The sequence below is a fragment of the Solanum pennellii genome, chromosome 9 (genome assembly GCF_001406875.1).
Source record: "Solanum pennellii chromosome 9, SPENNV200".
Classification (NCBI taxonomy): domain Eukaryota; kingdom Viridiplantae; phylum Streptophyta; class Magnoliopsida; order Solanales; family Solanaceae; genus Solanum; species Solanum pennellii.
Window position 1 is genome coordinate 80500115 of NC_028645.1, and position 21288 is coordinate 80521402.

The following is a 21288-nucleotide window of genomic DNA, read 5'->3' on the forward strand; positions in this document are numbered from 1 at the left end:
TATATATATATATATATAATGTTACCTTTTGCACAAATAATAATAATAATAATTATATAGAAAGTGAAGTGGTTGATGTATTTAGTTTAACTTTTTCTGTTTACTTTTGTTAAAAACAAATAGGTATATCTCAGTTTATTGCTATATAATGTAAGTAGAGTAGGTATTCATTAGGAAAAATATTATGAAATTATTCCACCACTTGAATTCATTTTCAAATCTAAAAATGCTGACAAACATTGATTAGTTATAGCTTCTTCTTCTTTTCTGAGTTGTTGTATCCTTAATTGTATTGTAAATAATAATATAATTTTTAAAAATTGTATTGTATATTTTTCTTCCAAAATATTTCATTTATTTATTTATTTATCATATCTTATTATTTAAAGAATGATCCAACAAATGAAAGGTTAGTTGTAGCATGGAACCAGCAGATATAGGCTAAAGCCATGTGACTTTTCTTAAATAATAAGTATAAATATAAAATAATTGATTTTGATAACTAATTTATGAACATGAACATTAATCAAGTTGGCATTTTAATAATGAACATAATTAGCATCAAGTTTTGACATTCATTTGATGGGCATGTGATTATATGTTCGTTTATATTAGACGTTAATTGTATCGGAGATTGTTAAATAATTGTTTTATTGATAAGATAAAATTATCTTGAAATTATAGTATAGGAATTGTAATTTTGTTATTAATAATTTATAACATGTTTTTTTTTTCTTTTTTCATTTTAATGTCATCTTAAGTATACAAAATTAGTAATTCAATCTTATGGTTATATGATGTTATTCATATTATTTTCTTTATCTCATAATCTTCTTATGTCATACATGCTTTTGGTATATTTTTACTTCAGGAGTTTATTAGAAAAAGCTTATCTTTTTTTTTTTTAATATAGTGATAAAATTTGTGCATTTTAGATTCTATTTATGAGATTACATTAAATATATTAATTTTGTCTTCATACAATCCATTGCTCACTCACTTAATTAGTGATATTATATATTTCTTCGCTGATCCTATTTAATTAAAGACATCGTTCAAGAAATATTTGTGCGATGATATAATTTTTAAAATTTGTGATTTTAGATCTGAAATCATATTTTTGTGATATTATAAAGTTGACATCAGAGGTCAAATAAGAATTTAAGTCAATTATTTTTTGAATTTTAAAAAATTGTAATTCTTTTTTTAAGAGACTAATAAGAAAATAAAGACCACATAAATTGAATTAGAACTTCAATTACATAGACCTAATTAGCCAAAAAAAAATTGAAAATGACAAGGCCAATGAAAAAAAAAAAGAAAATATCCAATTATCCACGAATAAAATTGTAATTTATTTTAGCTTTAGTTAGAACTTTGATATATGAGTACAAATATTAAATTTGATATTTAACTTTAAGTAGTAGAAGGTTAGGAACTAGAGATTAACATAATTTTTTATTTTCCAACTTATAGTATAATCTGATGTTTCATTTACTTTGTATCTTACTATTGCTGTCATATTTTTATTTTTTTTCTTCTTAACTCCAAACTATATAAAAAAAACATTTTTTTCACCCTATAATGAGGTACACATATACTTTGTTTTTGTTTTTTTTCCAAACTTTCACTTTCAAAAACTACATTGATATATTGTTTTTGTGGCAAATAAATTTTAGAATTATGATATTTCAACTTTTCAATATACTTAGATATTTTTGATAATCATGACAAATATGATATTTAAGAAATATACTTTTTATATCCCTTTTTAAATGTTGCCAAAAAAGACCCATTTCTTGATATTTTCAGAAAAAAAAAATTAAAAGAACCATACATAATACATTCATATTTTCCCCCCTTCTATGATACTCATAAAAATATCCCACGTTCGAAATCCAAATATATCGATTCGATTTAGCTGTTATTGATTTGTAAATATATTAAAAATAATTATAGAATTGTAAAAAAACAAATAAAATTATCAATTATTGATCTTTATCAATTTAATCGTTAAGATTTGACAAAAGAAACCATTAAAAAACACTTAGAAATAATGTGACAAATCAAAAGAATAATGTATATGAGTTTGACAAATTGCACTTACGCAAAAACAAACACCATCCTATGCAGAATAACTAAGAGTTTGAAACGATCAAAAATAAAAGTATGAAAATCTAAGTGGAGGACTTTATATATCCATTCGATTATCGGATTAACCTGTAAGAAAAAATCTCAATATTAAGAATCATTATGCCGATAATAAAAAGAATTAAAATCATTACCAAAATCGTTAAATTAATAACTCATTATCGATAAACTAATAACTTTTTGTCTATTCGAGTTGTCGATTTCAATTTAGTTTTGGATAACTCTAGCGCTATATTTCCTTTCTAAGTATTTCTTTTAATGTTTATTCCTTTTAAATTATTTTTCAACATCAAAAATATAAATAAAATAATAAAAAATAATTATTTAAAAATCGTGTAAAAGACAAGGTTGATCATTAAAATTGCATTAAGGGTGTGATTTTAGAATCATGAGATCTTAGATTTAAATTCGAACACAAATAAAAAGTATCAGACAATTATAAAATTAATCGAGGTGTACCCGAACCTTCATGGTTTTTAACCATTTGTCAAATTAATCAAAAAACATTACTCCTTGCCAATATCTTTTTCCTTTTTTTTTTTTTCACATTCCATAATTATATTCGCAGAGTGCATTTCTTATATTAGAATCTTGAAAAAAAGATTTCGTGGAAAACTATGTATTTAATCTCTTCATTCTCTGCAATTCTTCAAAGGGTCATTACATAATTTTGAGGGAAGAAAAGGGGTTACAGAAAAATGCTTCAATTGCATTGCCCATCACTTCCATTAAAGAATCCAAGAATTTATCAGATTTCTCCTTCTAAGAGGTTTGTTTGTTTCTATTATGTTTCTCATGAATATATTTTGTATTGTGTGGTTAGTATGAATATAATTTTGAAGTTGAAAATTGAAAATTTGAGTTTTCGAAGTTGTGTTTGGATAAGCATTTTTGTAACACTTATAGAATTACTTGGAAAAATGTGAACTTTTTTGAGTGGAAGTGAAATTTCACTCAAGAACTGAGTGCAATCTGGTTTTTGGGAATTTGAAGATGTTTTGTAGAAAAATTTTCAAAATCTAATCAAATTTCATGGCTAATCAGCAAAATCTATGGTGAAATGCTAGACACTTGAAAGTTCTGTTCTTGCTCTTGGGTGTGTTGAGTTATTGTAAGCTTGGATTGCATCTATGTGTAGTTTCTGAAGTTCTAATTGCATAAATCTTATTGTAAAAAAAGAAATACATAAGTTTATATGCTGAAGTTGACTACTTTAATCAAATATATTATAATCCTGTGTACCATATACTTGTGATGACATACAGTGAACTATAAAGATTGAATGAACATAACATGGATTTTGTGCAAATCTGAGATTTGGGATTTTATCTTCGAATTGAATATTCTATTAAAACAGAAGTAATACATCATCATTCGGATAGGATCAAACTAAGTCAGCTATCTTACAACCCGATTGATTGGGGAGAGAGTGCTAGTCTAACTGCTGGTACGGTTATGCTAATAGACAGGATTTTCCAGTCCCGGAATAAGAAAGTCATTATGTTAGGAGTAGTGGTATGGGATTAACTAGAAATCCTGCTAATATCTTGCATCACTTAACCACTTTGGCTCTGCTGTTTCGTCCATCTTCACAGATATGGCCAAGGCATATTGCAATGTGCATTTATTACCAACTCCTGTAAACAGAATAGTTAGTGTTGGACAATCTTCCATTTCAGTTAGTCACATATCTTGTTGTCTTCAAAGTAGAATACCACTTCTGAATCTCAAGGCATAGTCCGCCGATTATATTCCTTGAAATAGATGAACTGTGTTCTAAGGTGGAAGAAACAGCTGCAATACTTGATTTGTTCAGTGCAAAGGGTTGACTGTTGTAAGTCTCTTTATTCCCAATGTTCTGTGTATTTAAAATTTAACAAAGCTGTTATAATCCAGACTACCGGTGTCTAGAATATCCCACTCTATCTCTGTTATAATCCAGACTACCGGTGTCTAGAAATACTGGATCTTGGTCTCGTGTAGTGCTATACCAGCCTCTTTTCCTCCAAAATGTTGCATCTTTCTGATTTAACAAATTTAATGACAATGTGGCTCTGCCACTGTTTGTGCATAGGGCTGCTAAGCCTTGCAGCTACAGCCTAAAATATTCACGTGATATAGAACTTATCCTTTTTGCATATTGTTTTAACTAAAGCTGTTTCATTTCCAGGAAGGCATTGGCTTGTCCCTGTCGGAGAAACCATGCTTCTACTTTTTACATGAATGACTGGTTGGCCAAAAGTAAAGGTGAGTACCTTGATAGTTTATTTTCAATGCTGTATGAGTATTTATGCCAAAAATAAGCTCCAATGCAGCTGAAGCTCATGAAAGCTGATAATTCATCATTATGTCTTGAAGAACCTTGATGTACTGGTGGATGGTGGTCCATTGAGATCCTATCCTCCTCCTCCTTTTTGGAACTGCATCCTGGTAATGCTTGTTACTCTTTTCAACCAGGAAACCTGCCAAGCATTCAACAGAAGACATGCAGACAGTTAAGTTCCCCAGGAAACATGGATATCAGGGGAAATTTGAATCAGCAGCCATTGAAGATTTATTTGAAGAATATTTCTCAGGTTTCAATGCCTCTTGGCACTAACTGTACATTAGTTTCTGTTTAAAACAGAATATTTTAAGGATTCTATAATACATAATATTTTATTCCTTAGATTTAGTGCCGTGTTATTTCGCCCATGTATGATGTAATTTAATGGTTCTGCTACTTATCAAGAAAAAGAATTCAGTTGTTTGGGCAGGGCCATGTCAGATTTCTCTCAAGTTTGTTGCTTTTGCTCCTGCTTCTGAATTGTTTACTGAAGGCAAAATAACATCTCTCAGCATTATAGTATTTCCGCCTAAGTTTTGGAAGTTGGTCTTAACAATAATGAAGAGATAAGCAACTGAATTTGATGGTTGTCCATAAGAAACGTAGTCATACATATTTTCCTTGGACCCTTCTTAGAATTTCATGATATGCCTCTGATTCAGTTTTTACCTTGAATCTGAAGTTTGAGCACCTTCAGCGATCTGGAGGAAATTAGTCCATCATAGTACAGGGTAAACTCCATTTTTCAATGAAGTAAATATTTGGATGCTATGTTAGTTCTGTAAATATGACACTGCAGCCAGTATATTGGAAAATCTTTACTTCTAGATTATGCCATCTTTGTCTCAAAAGAACTGATGTAGGTGTCAAATTCTTCAGTTGTTTAATATAATATTTTAGACGACCCTGACTTGTTTGTGACTGAGGCTTAGTTGTTTAATGTAATATTATAAAAGTCTTATGAGGAAAAGCTGAATATCAAGTTGTAAGGTTGGTTCTTGATAATGTTAACTTCTGCTCCATATTGGAGCCATTGGAATTATACAACTACCTCTTTACTTCTATTGTTTCAGCTGATTCCACTTCCATTATACCAAGGAATTTTTCCATTCTGTATCCTGTTGAGATGCAATTTTCTGACCAACTTTGTGCCAGTTCTTCTATAACCAATTTCTGCAATGTCGAAATTTTAATTGGGAACTCTCAAAGGTAGATCGGTCATATCATGTAAATATTTACTAATAAGAATGTCTACATGTGCAGGACTTCCCAGCTAAAATCGTAATAGCTTCGTTGGCATCTTATTTCCTGTATAAATTGAAACTTCTAAATCTTATTGGTAAGAAGATGGGGATGATCGAAGAGTTATCCTTCTTTGTGACTCGAACATCAGGAGCTCAAAGTTTCCCTTTTGCTTGTCTTTCTAAGCCCGTGAATAATCCAGTACCACTTCAGTTAGATGTGTCCTTTCCTTCACTGAAAGACATCAAATGGAGTTTATCACGGTTAATATATTTGTTCAACATACAACTAGAGAAAAATGTTGCCATGTAAGTAGCCAATTATACCTCCTTTGTAGTAGGTTACCTTTCTATTTCTCTTTCTCAATGACTTAGCTCAGTGATGGGTGCAGAAATGACATCATGGAACATCCTAGAGACAGAATAAAAGTTTGCTTTGTAAAAATTAACCATAGGTGGCTTGAATCAGGAAACTCCTACTCGTTACTTCTTTAATTTGTTCTGGACCTGAATCATAATGCTATTAACTTTTCAAGTATTCATGGGCTTGTACTAGTAGGGTTTTAGGTCAGTCATCTAAACTTACTAAGTTCTCTCATTTCAGGTGCAATAATGCACTTCCAATTGTATTCTTTGTACATGCTTACCATCTTTATAACTAGATTACGATTATAATGTATGAAGAGATCGGAAAACATACGTGCAGATGTCAGTTCTTTGTAGCGCATTCATAAAGATACAGTATAAGGCCTTATTTGGATATTTCCGGAGACATGTGAATCATCTATTCCATTTTGTGCAGGTTTTTTGTTGTGCTTTTGGTATCATGCTTCTCATTTGTGATGATTGGTGGTTTTCTGTTCTATAAATTCAGGTAAACTCTTCCAGACATGATGTTCAGTATACTTATTTGTGCTAATGTGTCTACAAATGTATAAAACTATAAGTAGATCTGATTTCTCGTTACAAATGATGAGTAAGCCCCCCTTGTATTAATATCCAAAGATCTTCTTAAAGCGCATTCTTTAGCAGAAGCATTTTGTAGATTTATCTTGCCTTTGTTACCAGAATACCTATTGTAGAGGTCATTAGTTTTTCAGTTGCTGAAGAACTAGTTATCTCTATTGAATTGCGTAACCACCTCAGCTAATAATTTAATCTGGTAGATAGGGTATATTTTATTTTATTTATTTCGGGTCTTGTGGCATGCCCCTCACACATAGGCGTGATTCCTTGGGCAAGCACACACAGATATTTTTGTTGATGGATGGAACTGAAACTGGAACAATGACCTCTTCTTGCTTTGATACCATGTCGAATTGGGTGAAGCGCAGTAGCTAAAAAGTGAAGTGCTGCTGAGCAAACACTTCTATTGTTAGTTTTAGGTTTGCAATAATCAAAGTGCAGAGCTGGCTGCAACCGTTTTCAACATGTCTAGTAAAACAAGCCATATATTCTATCAGCTAATGGTGAAAACGTGTCCTATATGCTCTCAGTTAGCTACTATCAACTAATAATGACCACTTTAAGAAAGTTGAAAGTTCTTTAGGTTGTTGAATAAAATAAATGCTATCTGGATTTTTAATTGCACCATACGTACAAAGCCTAGCTATGTTCCGTGGACTCTTGAAAATTCCTTCGCATCCGTGTCGACACAACATGGGTATGAATGTGGGTTCTATACCAGATTTGGTCTTATCTTGAGTACTTTAACCACATTCTATGACGGAGAGAGAAGTATAAATTGATTTGGTGTATGGTTTGATTTTTGGGTTTATGTCGTATGTATAGAGAGAGTTATATTAAGTATGAGAATGCTTTTCTATTACGCGAGATAAAAATAAAATATTGGTCTTTATAACAATGAAGTTCTATTAGTTTTATTTCAATAATTTATGACTAATCAAAAATACATACTGTATATGTTGTAATATGCATTTATTGGCCGTATCACAGAACCCGTATCCGTACTCGGATCCATACCCTTGAATACTAAATTTATATGATGATCAATCCAACCTTTAGATCCGTACCTTGATCAGATACCTGTACCTAAGTCTGAGCAACATAGAAGCCAAGCTTAAGTTTATTTCAAGTTCCAATGTGGTTTTAACCCATGATAAAGCGACTTGCATGTTTATTTGGTTTCAGTTATGCTATGCTCCCGTCAGTCATGTTACTTTTCTTGTGATCTTATTCTCCTCGCTTTACCTCTCCTTTTTTTTCTTTCCTTTTTTTTCCTATTGCTGAAACCGCTGTAGTGTATTAGGAATCTTTTTCAATTTTTCACTTTCCCTTTTATGAAATATGGCAAAATTTGGTGGTTTAGTTGCTTTCAGATTTAAAGTAACATTTTTGGATATGATCTTTATTTTTATCCATCGAATAGTTTTATCACTTGCTTTCATTGTGTGTGTCACTATATTATCGCGTCTCATATTGTTTCTGATAGTGAATTTTGTTGAAGCCTTACACGAAAAGTTATTCATAATTCAATTTTCTTCTCCAGCTGTTTCCCTATCCACATGTTTGTTTGCTGATATGGATATTTTTCATCATGAAGAAAACGCAGGGGTAGTGCTTATTCTTTGGAGGACTGCTTATGGGAGGCCTGGGCATGCCTCTGTTCATCATCTACTCACCTGAAAGTGTGGTTTATCTTTATCACATTTGATTTTGTTGATAAAATGTAATCTTCTTACTGATTAGCAATATTTAGATCATAACAATTATCATTACTGAATGGACTTGCATTTGACTGCAGCAAAGAACAAGAGTTGAACGTGTAATAGGATTCATCCTTGCCATATGGGGCATACTGTTTTACTCTCGCCTATTGAGCACCATGACTGAACAGTTTAGGGTAAGCTCTTGAAAAATGCTACATTCAAGCTTAATATCAGCAGGCAGTCTCCTGACAAGCACTTCGACAGAATAATATGCAAAGACTCAGAGAAGGAGCACAAATGCAAGTGTTGGAGACTGATCATATTATAATTTGTGGAGTTAACAGTCATCTGAACTTTATACTAAAGCAGCTAAATAAGTACCACGAATTTGCTGTTCGCTTAGGTACTGCCACTGCCAGGTAATATTATTGCTCACAGTTCACCGTACAAAATATGCATTGTGCTGCCAATATTACAAGTGGAGTTACCTGTTTGCAGGCGGCAGAGAATTCTTCTGCTATCTGATCTTCCACGAAAGCAAATGGACAAAATATCTGACAACATCACCAAAGATCTCAATCACATTGATGTCTTTACTAAAAGGTCAGTCTCACTTCATAAAGAAAAATATGTAAGGTTACAGAGGTCTGGGAATCTCTATAGACTATCAAACAAGTCCTAGTAAAGCTGCTTCATTAGTTTTATAGATTGCCTGTTCCTAGTGAAGCTACTCCATTAATTATATAGATTTCCTTTGCGTATGTTCTCTATAATAAGAAAAAAAATCCAGCTCCAGGTAGGAAAAGAGAATAAGGGGAATATCATAGAAGATTCTTCCTTGAAGAAAGATGTATGTGCTACAGCTGTAAATCCTTACCTTTTTCACAGAATTGAAGTGCTACATTTGCTGTTTTAAATCCATTTTGTTGAACTGCTTAGATGGAATACATGTTTTGGCTTGGTGCCTCTTTGTAAAATGCGCTCTTTTGTAAATGATGTTATAAATTTCGCTGCAATCTCTTAAAACTAGTACTGTCTAGAGAGGGTCAGCACTTGTTTATTTAATCTTATTAGATTTTGAAGTTACTCTCTCTTGTATGGGTTCTTTTCCCATGAGCTAATCAAATCACTGTATTTGATTATGGGTGGCTACTTAATTGAGGTTCTTTGACTGCTTTGAAACCTTATTGAATATTAATCTACATCTCATTCAAAAAGCTTAACTGTTTTTTTCCCACTTCCAATGAATAAGATTGATTTTTTCATAAAAAGCAGTCAATACTCCCAAAACTTGATTTCATGATTAGCATTGAACAATATCATGTTTTATTACTCTAGTCCTGTTAATTATCAAATTCAAGCCTGAGACTTGATATGGGTGGCTGAGATACATATTTCCGTAGCGGATGCTGGTCCAGTCTTACTCCAGAGCATAGTGTATGCATCTATCTCCCTCACTTTGAAGAGGGAGAGGCAGTTAAAATTCCTCTAACTTGTATATATTGCTAATGGTCAAAACTTCAAGTGATCGTAGTTTGGATTTCCAAGAGGGTTTTGTTGTGCTGTGCAGGATCACATAAGCTGACTTAGGCCTGGGGTTCATAGGCCTCAGTCTGTCCATGTTTCCTGGGCTATTGTTTGATCAAATTGAAGTTGCTATAGTTTCAGTTGCCTTTAATCTAATATTTTCATACATTTTCTCCAACAGTTGCAGTTTAAGTATGACAAAATCATTTGAAAGAGCTGCAGCAAATAAGGCACGTGCCGTTGTAATACTTCCAGCGAAGGGAAGTAGGTAGGTGATTTGTTTTACCTTGCGCACATAACAAACTAATTTCCATATCAATTTTCTTGTTCTTTAGTTCTCTTCAAATGGTAAGTGGTCAAAGGGATAGAAGACAGTTTCTAGTTGAGCTTTCTAAATACTACTATCACTTCTATGATTAATTTATCCTCACATAGACATGGGAGCACCACTCTCTCCAACTTAAAAAATTCTATTGACATCATGGACTTCAGGAAATTTTATTCTTGAGTTTTGATAGTTTTTCCTAGTTTTGGTTCAATATTTGGAAAATAACAAGCAAACTTAATATCAAATTCATCACATTAGCAGCTGGTTAAAGTATAATATTCACTTGAAGAGGCTAATTGTATTCCTTTATCCTAAGTTATAGGTTATAATTGGACTATAAGATCACTGAAGCATTTACTGTATGTAATTTAAAAAATACCGCGTTTTCAGAGAAGTTAAAATTGCAGATTAAAGTTTCAGTGTGGTTAGTTGTTGTCAGTTATGATCTATATTGATTGAATCAGTATGCATATGATTATGAGAATGATCTCTGAAAAAGAGTCGTTGTAACTTGTAAGCCATAGACAGAATATGTGGAAATAATACAACACACTAAACTATGCCACATAAACTCAATATGTTATCTGAAACTTCAGTGCTTAAGTCTAGACCTTATAAAAGGCCCTATCCCCTGACGCCAGGGGACATGTATGTGATTTGGTCTCTGGTTATTGCGAGTAGTTTCATGCACGGTTCCCCGAGTCTTTTGATGTCTACACTTCCCTAATTATAAATTAATGGCAGTATCTTCAATTTAAATTTTGTGTTTGTGCTTTCTTCTTAGTTTCTTATTTGCGATGTTCTTGATTTAATTAGGTATGAGGTCGACACAGATGCATTTCTCTCAGTACTAGCCCTTCAACCCCTTCCAGAAATGATCTCTGTGCCCACCATAGTTGAGGTATGTTTCTTTGGAGGAATACTTTAAACGTTTCGAATCATCATTTATAAGTTAATGACTCCTTCCCAGATTTCTTTCAGGTTTCGAGCTCCAACACATGTGAACTCTTAAAGTCAATTTCAGGATTGAGAGTGGAACCTGTTCAGAATGTCGCATCAAAGTTGTTTGTTCAATGTTCTCGCCAAAAGGGACTCATTAAAATATACAAACACTTGCTTAATTATCGAAGTAATATACTGTTTCTCAGTTAAATCATTTTTGTTTCATTAGTTATTTTGTTGAATACATAATCTGAAAGGGAAGATTTGGCAGGTATCTCATTGTCTTCCATTGTTTCAAGTGCTGCATTCTGATAGCGGTCTCAAATGCATTTAATTTTTGTCCAAAATTGGATCATCCACTGGTGGAGTGGTAAACCTGAGTAAAATATCATGCAGCGTGTTAGGTTATGATGGCTAGATAGCTTCTTTTACTTCATCTACCTGTAACCATTTGTACTAAAATCAACTTCAGTTTGATTGTGTCTTTTGTTCTGTCTGGTAAAGAGCTAAGTTCTTTAAGACATTATGAATTCTGTGGTCCACAACCTTGACATCCCGTGCTTAATTCAAAGCACTAGCGTCTTCTTAAGTTTCTCAAAGTTCTCAGTGAACCGGAAGTCTGCTCTGTCCTTAATTGTGGGATAACATTTCAAGTCTGAAGTGTCTGGTCGTTGAAGTTTTTCCTTCATATATTATGTTGCTTTTTTGCATAAATCCATGTCATACATCTTGCAATATCCTGATAGTGAAATTATCACAACAATGTACATAAAATTGTTTTCATGATTGGACACATTTTTCTAAGAAGAGCATGGTTTCATCTGGCAGAGAATGTATTCAATCTTTGCAGTTTCCCTCACCTGGTGGGATTAAAGTATAAGCAATTAAGACGTGGCTTCCAAGAGGTAGTCTATTTGACTAGAATGGTTTTAACTAGCGATTTCCTTAAACTTGTAGATCTTGGAAGTCATATTCGATTCTGCTTTTCTTTCAGGCTGTTGTTTGTGGTCTCTACCGACAAGGGAAGATAAATTTCCATCCAAGGGATGAAGAAGTTTTGGAAGAAGCTGATAAAGTATGTTCAACATTAAATATTGCAGTTGTGTCACCCATATGAATAAAATAATCCAACTGTAGATGTTAAATTAACTTGGACTATCACTGCAGAGAAACAAAAATTTATACACTAGCTTCTTTTGGGGACCTAGTTTGTGAAAGTATAATGATACACACAATACACTGATTTTATACTGATCTATTATTCTGCATCAGTCCTTTAAAAATATTGTATGCTTATATTGATTTGTAAACTGTACATCTATTATAAGCCATCGTACATTATTCTCAAGTAGAAGAAAGAAATATTAACTAGAAGCAGATTGATGGAACTAGGTGAGATGAACCCTTAGACAGGTGTTTATTGCTTTCATTATTGCCGTTGTAATGAATATATTTCTACAGTTTTAAGCTTTTGATGATTTATCAGTTTGAATGTGAAGTGGATTCATTTCTGCCAATAATGCCTTGCGTTTGGTCTTCCTGTGGACATCTTCATCTACCCTAGATCATGTATAAATGAGAGAGGATAATAATAATCAGTGGCTTGTTATACCTTTTACTTCGGTCTTAATGAAATCATCAGTTTTAGGTAAAGGATCAAGAACAATTATAAGGAGTAAAAAGTGTTACAGCACTAAGTCATTCCATGGGACATCCACAGCTCCTTTCTGGCTCCAATGATTACTATCTTTCTGTTCCGGTGTGGAGATCAGGGAGTTGAGAATATGATAGTAGTTGCAGTGTCACCATTATAGTGCCGGGAGCAGGAATTTTATGTACTGTTCACTTTGTTTTATAATTGACTCGATCATACAATGTTGTGTATGTTCTCATCTGGAAGTTCTGAAAAATGAACGAAGTTCAAATATTTTTTTGCTTTAGTCCCCTAATTTAGTTTACTTGCATGTTGATTCTTTCACTTTGAATCATACAGGTATTGTTTATTGGACCTGTTCATGGTAAAAAAAGGCCGCAGCTGGCATACTCAAATATTTCTGATGAAAGTGACAATGCCATAAATGATTCTCACACTGTAGAAAAGAATGGACAATTCAGGAGTAGTACGTTGGAGATAACCAAAGCACGTCTTGAGAATATAGTGAAACGAACAAAATCAGGCTCTAAGGTATAACATATTAGAAATGCTTTGCACCTGCCACCTTCATTGCTGAGTATTTTAGCTAACTCTGTAAGTATCTAAATTTCAGGCATCTGATTGGTGTCCGGGACCTAAAGAATGCATATTAATGCTGGGATGGCGGGCTGATATTGTGGAAATGATTCAAGAATATGATAATTATCTGGGACCTGGCAGCACACTGGTAAGTCATGCTCTTCTGGAAGACCTCCATCTCTAACCTCTACACTATAGGCGGAGATAATTGGATGTTTAACTTCTTAATTTGTTATGGGGTAACACACTTTTCTTGATTCAGCATGACATCTGTCAGTATTTCTGAGATTCATGACAAGGAAAAATCAAGTTGTCAAACTCAAAAGGGGTACAATGTAAAATGCAACTGAAAGGCTTGGTTCTAAAGTTGTGGGTTGTTTTGGATTTTTTTTTTCTTTCCAAGTAGACCCAACGGATTGACACAAAAAATAACATGATTCTGTCAGCCCTTTCTACACCATATTGCTTTTTAAATGAATTATTTGACAACACTGCTGTAGTATGAAGAGAGGTGATTTATGGATCACATTTCAGGAAGATATTCCAGAGGAGGTTTCTTTCATTTAAGGTTATCTAATGTTAACAGATTATGCTACCTTCCAATTGATTTTGAGTGTGAAATATTGTTCATAAAAGTTTCCAGTTCATTGAAAATAGTTGATTTGATTTCTTCCTGATGAAAAGATGCTATTAATTTATTCATGTGGATCTTTGGCTGATAGTGAAATGTCTCTTCGAAATCAAGAGAAGTGGTAAAATGTAGAATATTCGTCTGTTATGTACTTTCACGAGAATCGAAGTCCTAATACATACTTAAATCTGTTCAAATATTTCACGTAGCCACCTGAACAAAGCCTACAACCTGTTGAACACTTATCTATGCTCAAACATGCCTATTAGATGCATGTGGCTAACTTGGTACATAGTATGGATATCACATACATTAAGCACGTGAATGCATTGAAAATGAGCTGCCATGGATTATTTTCATCCTCATCTAATTCTTTTCTCATCTCTCATCTCAAAGCAAGACTCATCCCCCAACATTTTTCTCCTTAAATCTCACCAACAAACCACCACAGCCACCTGTTCTCCCATGAAACAGAAACCAACACCTCACCACTACCATTACAGACCACAAACGACCTTGCTACCACCAGCTTTCTTCTCCTCTAGCTTCTCTTGGGAAACAAATACGTAAACAGTGACCCAACACCTCATCGATCCCATGGATCCCTCTCTCTAAACTATCCAACAATCTGCCATCCTTGAATTCTATATCCAACTCTTAGTTCTACTGTCCAAGTTTCCCTGGAAATGGACAGCTTCCGCCACACTTAATTCTGTTAGCACCTTCTTTGCAGCATATGAACCCGCCATCCACTTTACCTCGAATGTCTGTGGGAAGTTTCTCTAGTTGTGTTTAGGATGAAGGGGTATTTCCTATCAAGCACACAGGCATAGTTGATCAGGATGTTGACTGGTGATTGAAAAGTTGATTCAGCCTTGTCGAAAGAGACTTCACTTCATCTTGGTCGGAGATATTGAAGTGGGAAGCTTTGGACTTGGGTATAGAGCTGATGAGTGGCGACCTCTTCTTCCGCCATGGTTGCAAAAAAAACAATGATTTCTAGAAAAAGGAGAGAGAAAAGGAATTTTGTAGACAGACACCAAAGAGAGTGAAGATCATGCAAAGATATGTCAGTGAAGGGAGAGAGGGTTGGAAGGGGAGAAGAAATTGGGGAGTTTGAGCCATCGCATCAATGGTGTTGTAGGGAGAAATCAATGGAGCTGAAGAGAGTGGGTTGGAAGGGGAGAGTAGGGAAAAAAACCTCTCTTCCTTTTCTTAAATTATTTGGGATAAAGAGCCACATGTCTTTTCTCATTGGGTTCTTTGCCATGTCTCTAGTGTGTGAACTTCACACTTTATTTTCTTGACTGTTTCAGCAATCTGTTTAATGATGAAGTTAGAGCAATGGTCAAGTGTTCAATAGGCAAGAGCTTAGTTTAGGTGGCTGGATGAAAAATTCTGATAACTTCAGTTGTATAAGATATTTTTGATGGTCATGTCAGAATGATTAGAATCCTTAGGGCAGTGTAGCATGGTGCACAAAGCATCTGGCGTTAGCAGGGGAAGGGGAAGAGGGGCGCACCCTAAGGGATATGATGTAGACATCTTACCCTAGAATCCTTTGAAAAATGAAATTGTTATATTTGTTGAAGTGTGCGGCCATCTAATCTCAAAGCTTACATAGCTAGAGAGCAACTTCTTATTTTCTCAATTACATTCTCAACACGCCCTTCTTATTTTTTTTTAATGAAGTGAGTAGAATTCTATTAAAAGGCGTCAAGAAGTTGAAAAAAATTACTAGGAATAGAAGGAGTTACTCTGTTACACTATCTAGTCTATAACTAAAGAGCAAACTCCATCCAGAAACTGTCCACAAGTAGAATCTTATTGATAGGTTCTATGTAAATTTTATTTTGTGCATAGCAGGGATTTTGGATTCTTTGTAATATGCCTTTTCAATGGTTTAGTGTTTTTTGAATATACTAACATGTTACTAGTCTCAAGGAAATGTCTTACTTCGAAAACACAGCAGTCATAGATTAGCATCTGAATTTATCACCATTTTACAATTTATGACTGAGGGACTGTAGATTTGCTTACTACTAGACTAAGTCTTCTTATGTATCCTTTTGTTTTGCATCCCATAAACTTGTAGGAGGTGTTATCTGATGTCCCAATGGATGATAGACATACAGCTAGCCGACTTGCTGGCCAGGGAAAGCTAAAAAATGTTCGAGTCTCTCATAGGGTATTTCTGAGTTCTGACTCATTATCTTATGTTGATTACCTGGATTAGATTTGGAACTGTCCATCTTAATCTATCCATATTCATAATATTTTACAGATTGGAAGCCCAATGGACTATGACATGCTGACGGACACCATTGCAAACATTCAAAAATCATTTAAACAAGGCGAAGAATTTCCGTTCTCTATAGTCGTAATATCTGATAGAGAATGGTTACTTGGAGGTAGCAAAATGGTGTTATCTTATGTGGGATATAGACGCACATTTAAATTTGTATCTCATTTCTCCAGATGCATCCAAGGCAGACAAGCAATCTGTATATTCTCTCCTCCTTGCTGAAAACATCTGCAACAAGCTTGGCGTGAAGGTATTTGTTCAAAATATGTCTGTCTTAACAAATCTAATTTCGTATCTTGGATGCGCCCCCTCCCTCTATTCCTTTTACAAATCAGAAACAAGTTTCAGTGCTTGTAATTATGCAGAGAGATTGATGGGAGATTTTGGACATGCATGAACAACGGGGTTTTAGGAATAGTAAAACATGATATATTGTACTGGGATTTGGGGGGGGGGAGGGGGGGGGTACCACGGTTTAACTACTCTTTTTACCCTGTACTAAATTTTTGTATCCCGTGGTGCAGTCGCAAACAATTAGAAATGTAAAACTATGCCTTCTTTGAAAATAAGGAGAAGAAAAAACCAATCTGGTGCACGAAGCATATCCGGTGTTCATGTAGGATCCGCACACCTCAAGGGAGTGTGATCTAGGCAACCTACCTTGATGCAAAATCAGTGGTTGATTCCATTGTTCGAACCCATGGCCAGGTCACATGGAGACAACTTTACCGTCGCTTCTAGGCTCCCTTCTTTGGAAATAAGAACAGAGACTAATTTAGATAGCTATCTGTGCCAATCTATACTTTTATATTCACTAAAATCCTAAAATGAAAAGGGATAGTAGATTTACTCTGAGTTTTTGTTCTTTTCACTTCGTTGGTGGTATCTTAAAACCCAAAGAAAACAATTTCATTTACTTGCATCATAGAGTTTGTACCGCCTTAGTCATTTCAAGATGCATGTTGTAAGTTGTAACCTTCAACATCATAAATGTATCTACCAACCTTCTTTGACAAAGTAACAATCTCTTACATAAGCTTTACAACATTGCTGTTGGTGCCTGTGCTTGCATCTATGACCTGAGAAAGCACATAAAAAACTTGAATGCTACTATGTAATGGTTTGGGTGCTGCTCAAATCTTCTGATCAGGGTATCCTGATGTTTGAAGAAAACATTCTTATTTCATCACCATTCCTGTATCTTTTTTCCTTGGGAAATTATCGATAACTCTACTGATTGGTTTGATATTCTGCTTTGCTGAATCAATGATCAAATTGCAGGTACAAAATCTTGTTGCAGAGATTGTTGATTCCAAATTGGGTAAACAGGTATTTGTTTCTAACAAAGACTGTTCTTGGTTAATTTAAATGAATGTGTAAGTCATGACTTTGTTTTCTCGAGTTGTGGAGTTTTGATGGCATGTGTTTATGTTCTGCTCTCCAGATTACAAGAATCAGGCCTTCCCTCACGTACATTGCTTCAGAGGAAGTAATGAGTCTTGTGACTGCTCAAGGTTTCAAATATTCCCTTACAAAGGCCAAATGGATTCTTCTTAGTGAGGTTTGAAGTGATTCCTGAATTATGTTTTTTGTTTTGTTTTTGTCACAGTTGCAGAAAATAGCGAATTGAATGAGGTTTGGAAAGATATTTTGAATGTCGATGGAGATGAAATATATGTTAAGGTAATAATTTGCCTTTTTAAATATAGAAGGTGTGAAAATGGACAAAGAAAGTTGGCTTCTAAAATAAGATTATTGTCAATTATCTTGAACCTCATGTATTGAACCTTTATATAAGCTTCACCTCTCTGTGTCTAATCTAGTTCATGAAGGAATTGGCATGTGTTTCCACTTTCCTGTAATGGAGCATGTAAACCAACTAGCGCTTGTGTCAATGGTGCACTTAACAGGCATGCTTGTTGGTTATTTAATTGATCTATGCTTCATTTGCCAAAAGCTGTGAATATTTGATATATAAGTATATGAACGACAGAACGAGTTGTGACAAGTGTGAGAACAGTAATCGGTAATATAAAGGATTTTTTGCATTGAGCGCTAATTTGTTTACCCTAGTTATAGATGAGATATTTAATAATACCCATATTTAGGTCCTATTGTGTATGCTATATGCATAGGATATTATGTTAACTGATGAAACTAACGAGATGTCAACTAAAAGCTTGATTTATGAACAATCATTCTAGAGACTGAGAGTTTTAATAGAAGTAAAATAGACTGTGCTCTGGGAGTTGGCATTAAGACGAGTAAAGCTGATGAGAGATTAGATGGGATTGTGGTGCTTAATGTAGACAATTCAAATACGAAGGCTCGATGTTTCCCGAGAATGATATGTTAGATGAAAATGTAAAAGATAGAATTTGAATAGAATGGTAGAAATGGAGAAATGCTTCGAGGGTGTTGTACCAGACTCGCCAATGATGGTGAATGGGCAATACATAGAGGTTGCTCCGCTTCCTATGGATTGTTCTATAGCGCTACAATTACGAATTTACGATGCTTGCTCCAAGGTGGAAGAGTGTCGAATTTCTTTTCAGATGTTGCAAACACACAAATAAAACACCTTAGTCAGCTGAAGAAGTCACTCCAATCTAGCAAGAAATGCCTTACTGATAAAGTAAAGCAAGAGACAGTCGATCCTCTCCTTCTCTACTACCCTTGCGGCCAGAAATAGCTTTTTGAGTTCCTTTTCCCCTTTCTTTCATCTTCCTAATGGTGTTACAAGAATGTCTTCGATAATTATTCTCCTTCTAAGACCTTTTAAGGACGCCACAGGTGATTGTAGAAAGAGAGATGAGTTTGTCGTAGATTAAATTGTGACATGAAACAGAAACTATTAGAGCTGTTGACTTGGTTGTAACTTTTTTCTTCATCCTCCACTTACAGGACATTGGGCTTTACATGAAAGAAGGTGAGAAACCTTCATTTGCTGAACTTTCTGAAAGAGCACATTTGCGAAGAGAAATTGCTATCGGATATGTGAAGAACAACAAGAAGGTATCGAATCTCGATTTGCTTCTGTAAATAGAACGGACTTCAGAGCTCAACCTAATGCCTCATCCATTGCAGGTTATCAACCCAATCCCGAAATCAGAACCCCTTTCTCTTGAACAGGGTGATAGTCTGATAGTGATATCAGAACTTGAAAACAACTCTTGATTACAGTTCAAGCAAAATTACACAAATAGCACCTTACTTCTTATTACACCAACTACAACGAACGCCATGTTGGATCGCCAGTCTCAGTTCTTGGCTTCTTACAACTGATGAAGAAAAAGAACAAGGAGCAAACATGACAAGGAGATGCAAGTTACTGTAAATACATCAAAGTTACAAATAAAGCAAAGAAAAAATCGTCGATTGAACAGTAGAGTTTTTTTTTTTTTTTTCGTTTTTTTTTTCTTCCATCACTGGTTAAGAGGGAAATGAGAACATTTGTTGGTTGAACCATCAACTCAAAATAGAGGTAAGAGTTTTAAGTTCATGCCAAATCTTGCAAGTTTTTGATACAGACAAATGATACATTATATTTATTCAGTGTACAAAGAAAGATTCATTCTTGATAACTTGTACTGTGTGTGGCAAAATATAAATAAATTTCCCAATTGTATAATAAGTTACTATATGTTATGAAATACTATGGTTGTAACACTCCACTACGCCAAAATTATTTATGGGTTGTAACTTCCACACCTCCCTGATTTCGTTTCGATCTTTTATGATTTTAATGGTTAATGTCATGTTTAAGACAATTACTTAGAGGCATGAAATATGATGCTAAAATTCTTTAAAAGAATGACATTTGTGGTCCATGGGGTATTTGTTGTTGGCTACATCTTCATGTCTTTATACGACTTGGCTCGTTCTTCGATCCCTACCTCTTCCGTCGGCTTGGTCACTATAAATAAATGTTAGCTTTCGGTTCACCTGGATTTACAATAAGTTACGAGTTTGTAAGGTTTGCTTACTTATAAACTCAACATTTCTCTTGTTTTTTGTCGATATAGGACTTCTTATCCTCAGTTGGGATACTACAGTTATAACTTACGCCAATATAGTTCATAAATCGATTCAATTGAAACTCCCCTCGATAAGCAATATACCACACATTTATCTTTGTAGTCGGTAATTTAATGAAATGTTTTAAACCAATAGTTCATAGACCAAACTAATATATGTGCATATACAACTAAAAACTGAGAAAATGTCCAAAAAATAATCTCTTAACTTTGAATAAAGACTCGAAGTCATTCTTGAGTTTTCTCGTGGAGTCGTAATAGTTCCTTATGTTTACAATATTCGAAATTGGGGGTATGCGCGCTTCGGGGCTCGTTTGACCTTGAAAATGGGTCGGAATGAACGTGAGGACCAACCGGATGCATAGCCAAGGCCTTGACGGACGTCCACAAAAGTTTTTGGGATATTTGACGACAGAAACCGACTCACCCAAAAAATGGTTTGCTATAGCACACGAAAATCGTCGAAATGGGGAGGGGGTATGCGCACTTCGGGGCTCGTTTGACCTTAAAAATGGGTCGGAATGGCCGTGAGGGACAACCGGATGCATATTCAAAGTCTTGACGGACGTCCACAAAATTTTTTTGGCATTTTTGACATCGGAATCGGATCACCCAAAAAATGGTTTGCTATAGCACACGAAAATCGTCGAAATGGGGAGGGGGTATGCGCACTTCGGGGCTCGTTTGACCTTGAAAATGGGTCGGAATGAACGTGAGGACCAACCGGATGCATAGCCAAGGCCTTGACGGGCGTCCACAAAAGTTTTTGGGATATTTGACGACAGAAACCGACTCACCCAAAAAATGGTTTGCTATAGCACACGAAAATCGTCGAAATGGGGAGGGGGTATGCGCACTTCGGGGCTCGTTTGACCTTGAAAATGGGTCGGAATGAACG

General features: G+C 34.6%; 1 protein-coding gene across 2 annotated transcripts; it reads left to right on the forward strand.

Moving 5' to 3' along the window:
* The first annotated feature begins 2671 nt into the window (after positions 1-2671).
* Positions 2672-19984, forward strand: LOC107031658 (putative ion channel POLLUX-like 2). Of its 2 annotated transcripts, none has more exons than XM_015233098.2 (24): positions 2672-2920; positions 4322-4398; positions 4609-4727; positions 5741-6027; positions 6521-6592; positions 8282-8366; positions 8483-8581; positions 8652-8806; positions 8886-8990; positions 10096-10182; positions 11059-11143; positions 11224-11371; positions 12013-12089; positions 12179-12259; positions 13178-13369; positions 13452-13565; positions 16144-16236; positions 16333-16459; positions 16527-16603; positions 17635-17682; positions 17798-17867; positions 17963-18036; positions 19258-19368; positions 19441-19984. In XM_015233098.2, exons 1-24 carry the CDS (start codon positions 2850-2852, stop codon positions 19528-19530), a joined length of 2544 nt encoding a protein of 847 aa, XP_015088584.1. In that variant the 5' UTR covers positions 2672-2849; the 3' UTR covers positions 19531-19984. The 2 variants fall into 2 exon arrangements, with proteins under 2 accessions (XP_015088584.1, XP_027767567.1); XM_027911766.1 differs by having other exon boundaries at positions 8291-8366.
* Positions 19985-21288: the final 1304 nt, after the last annotated feature.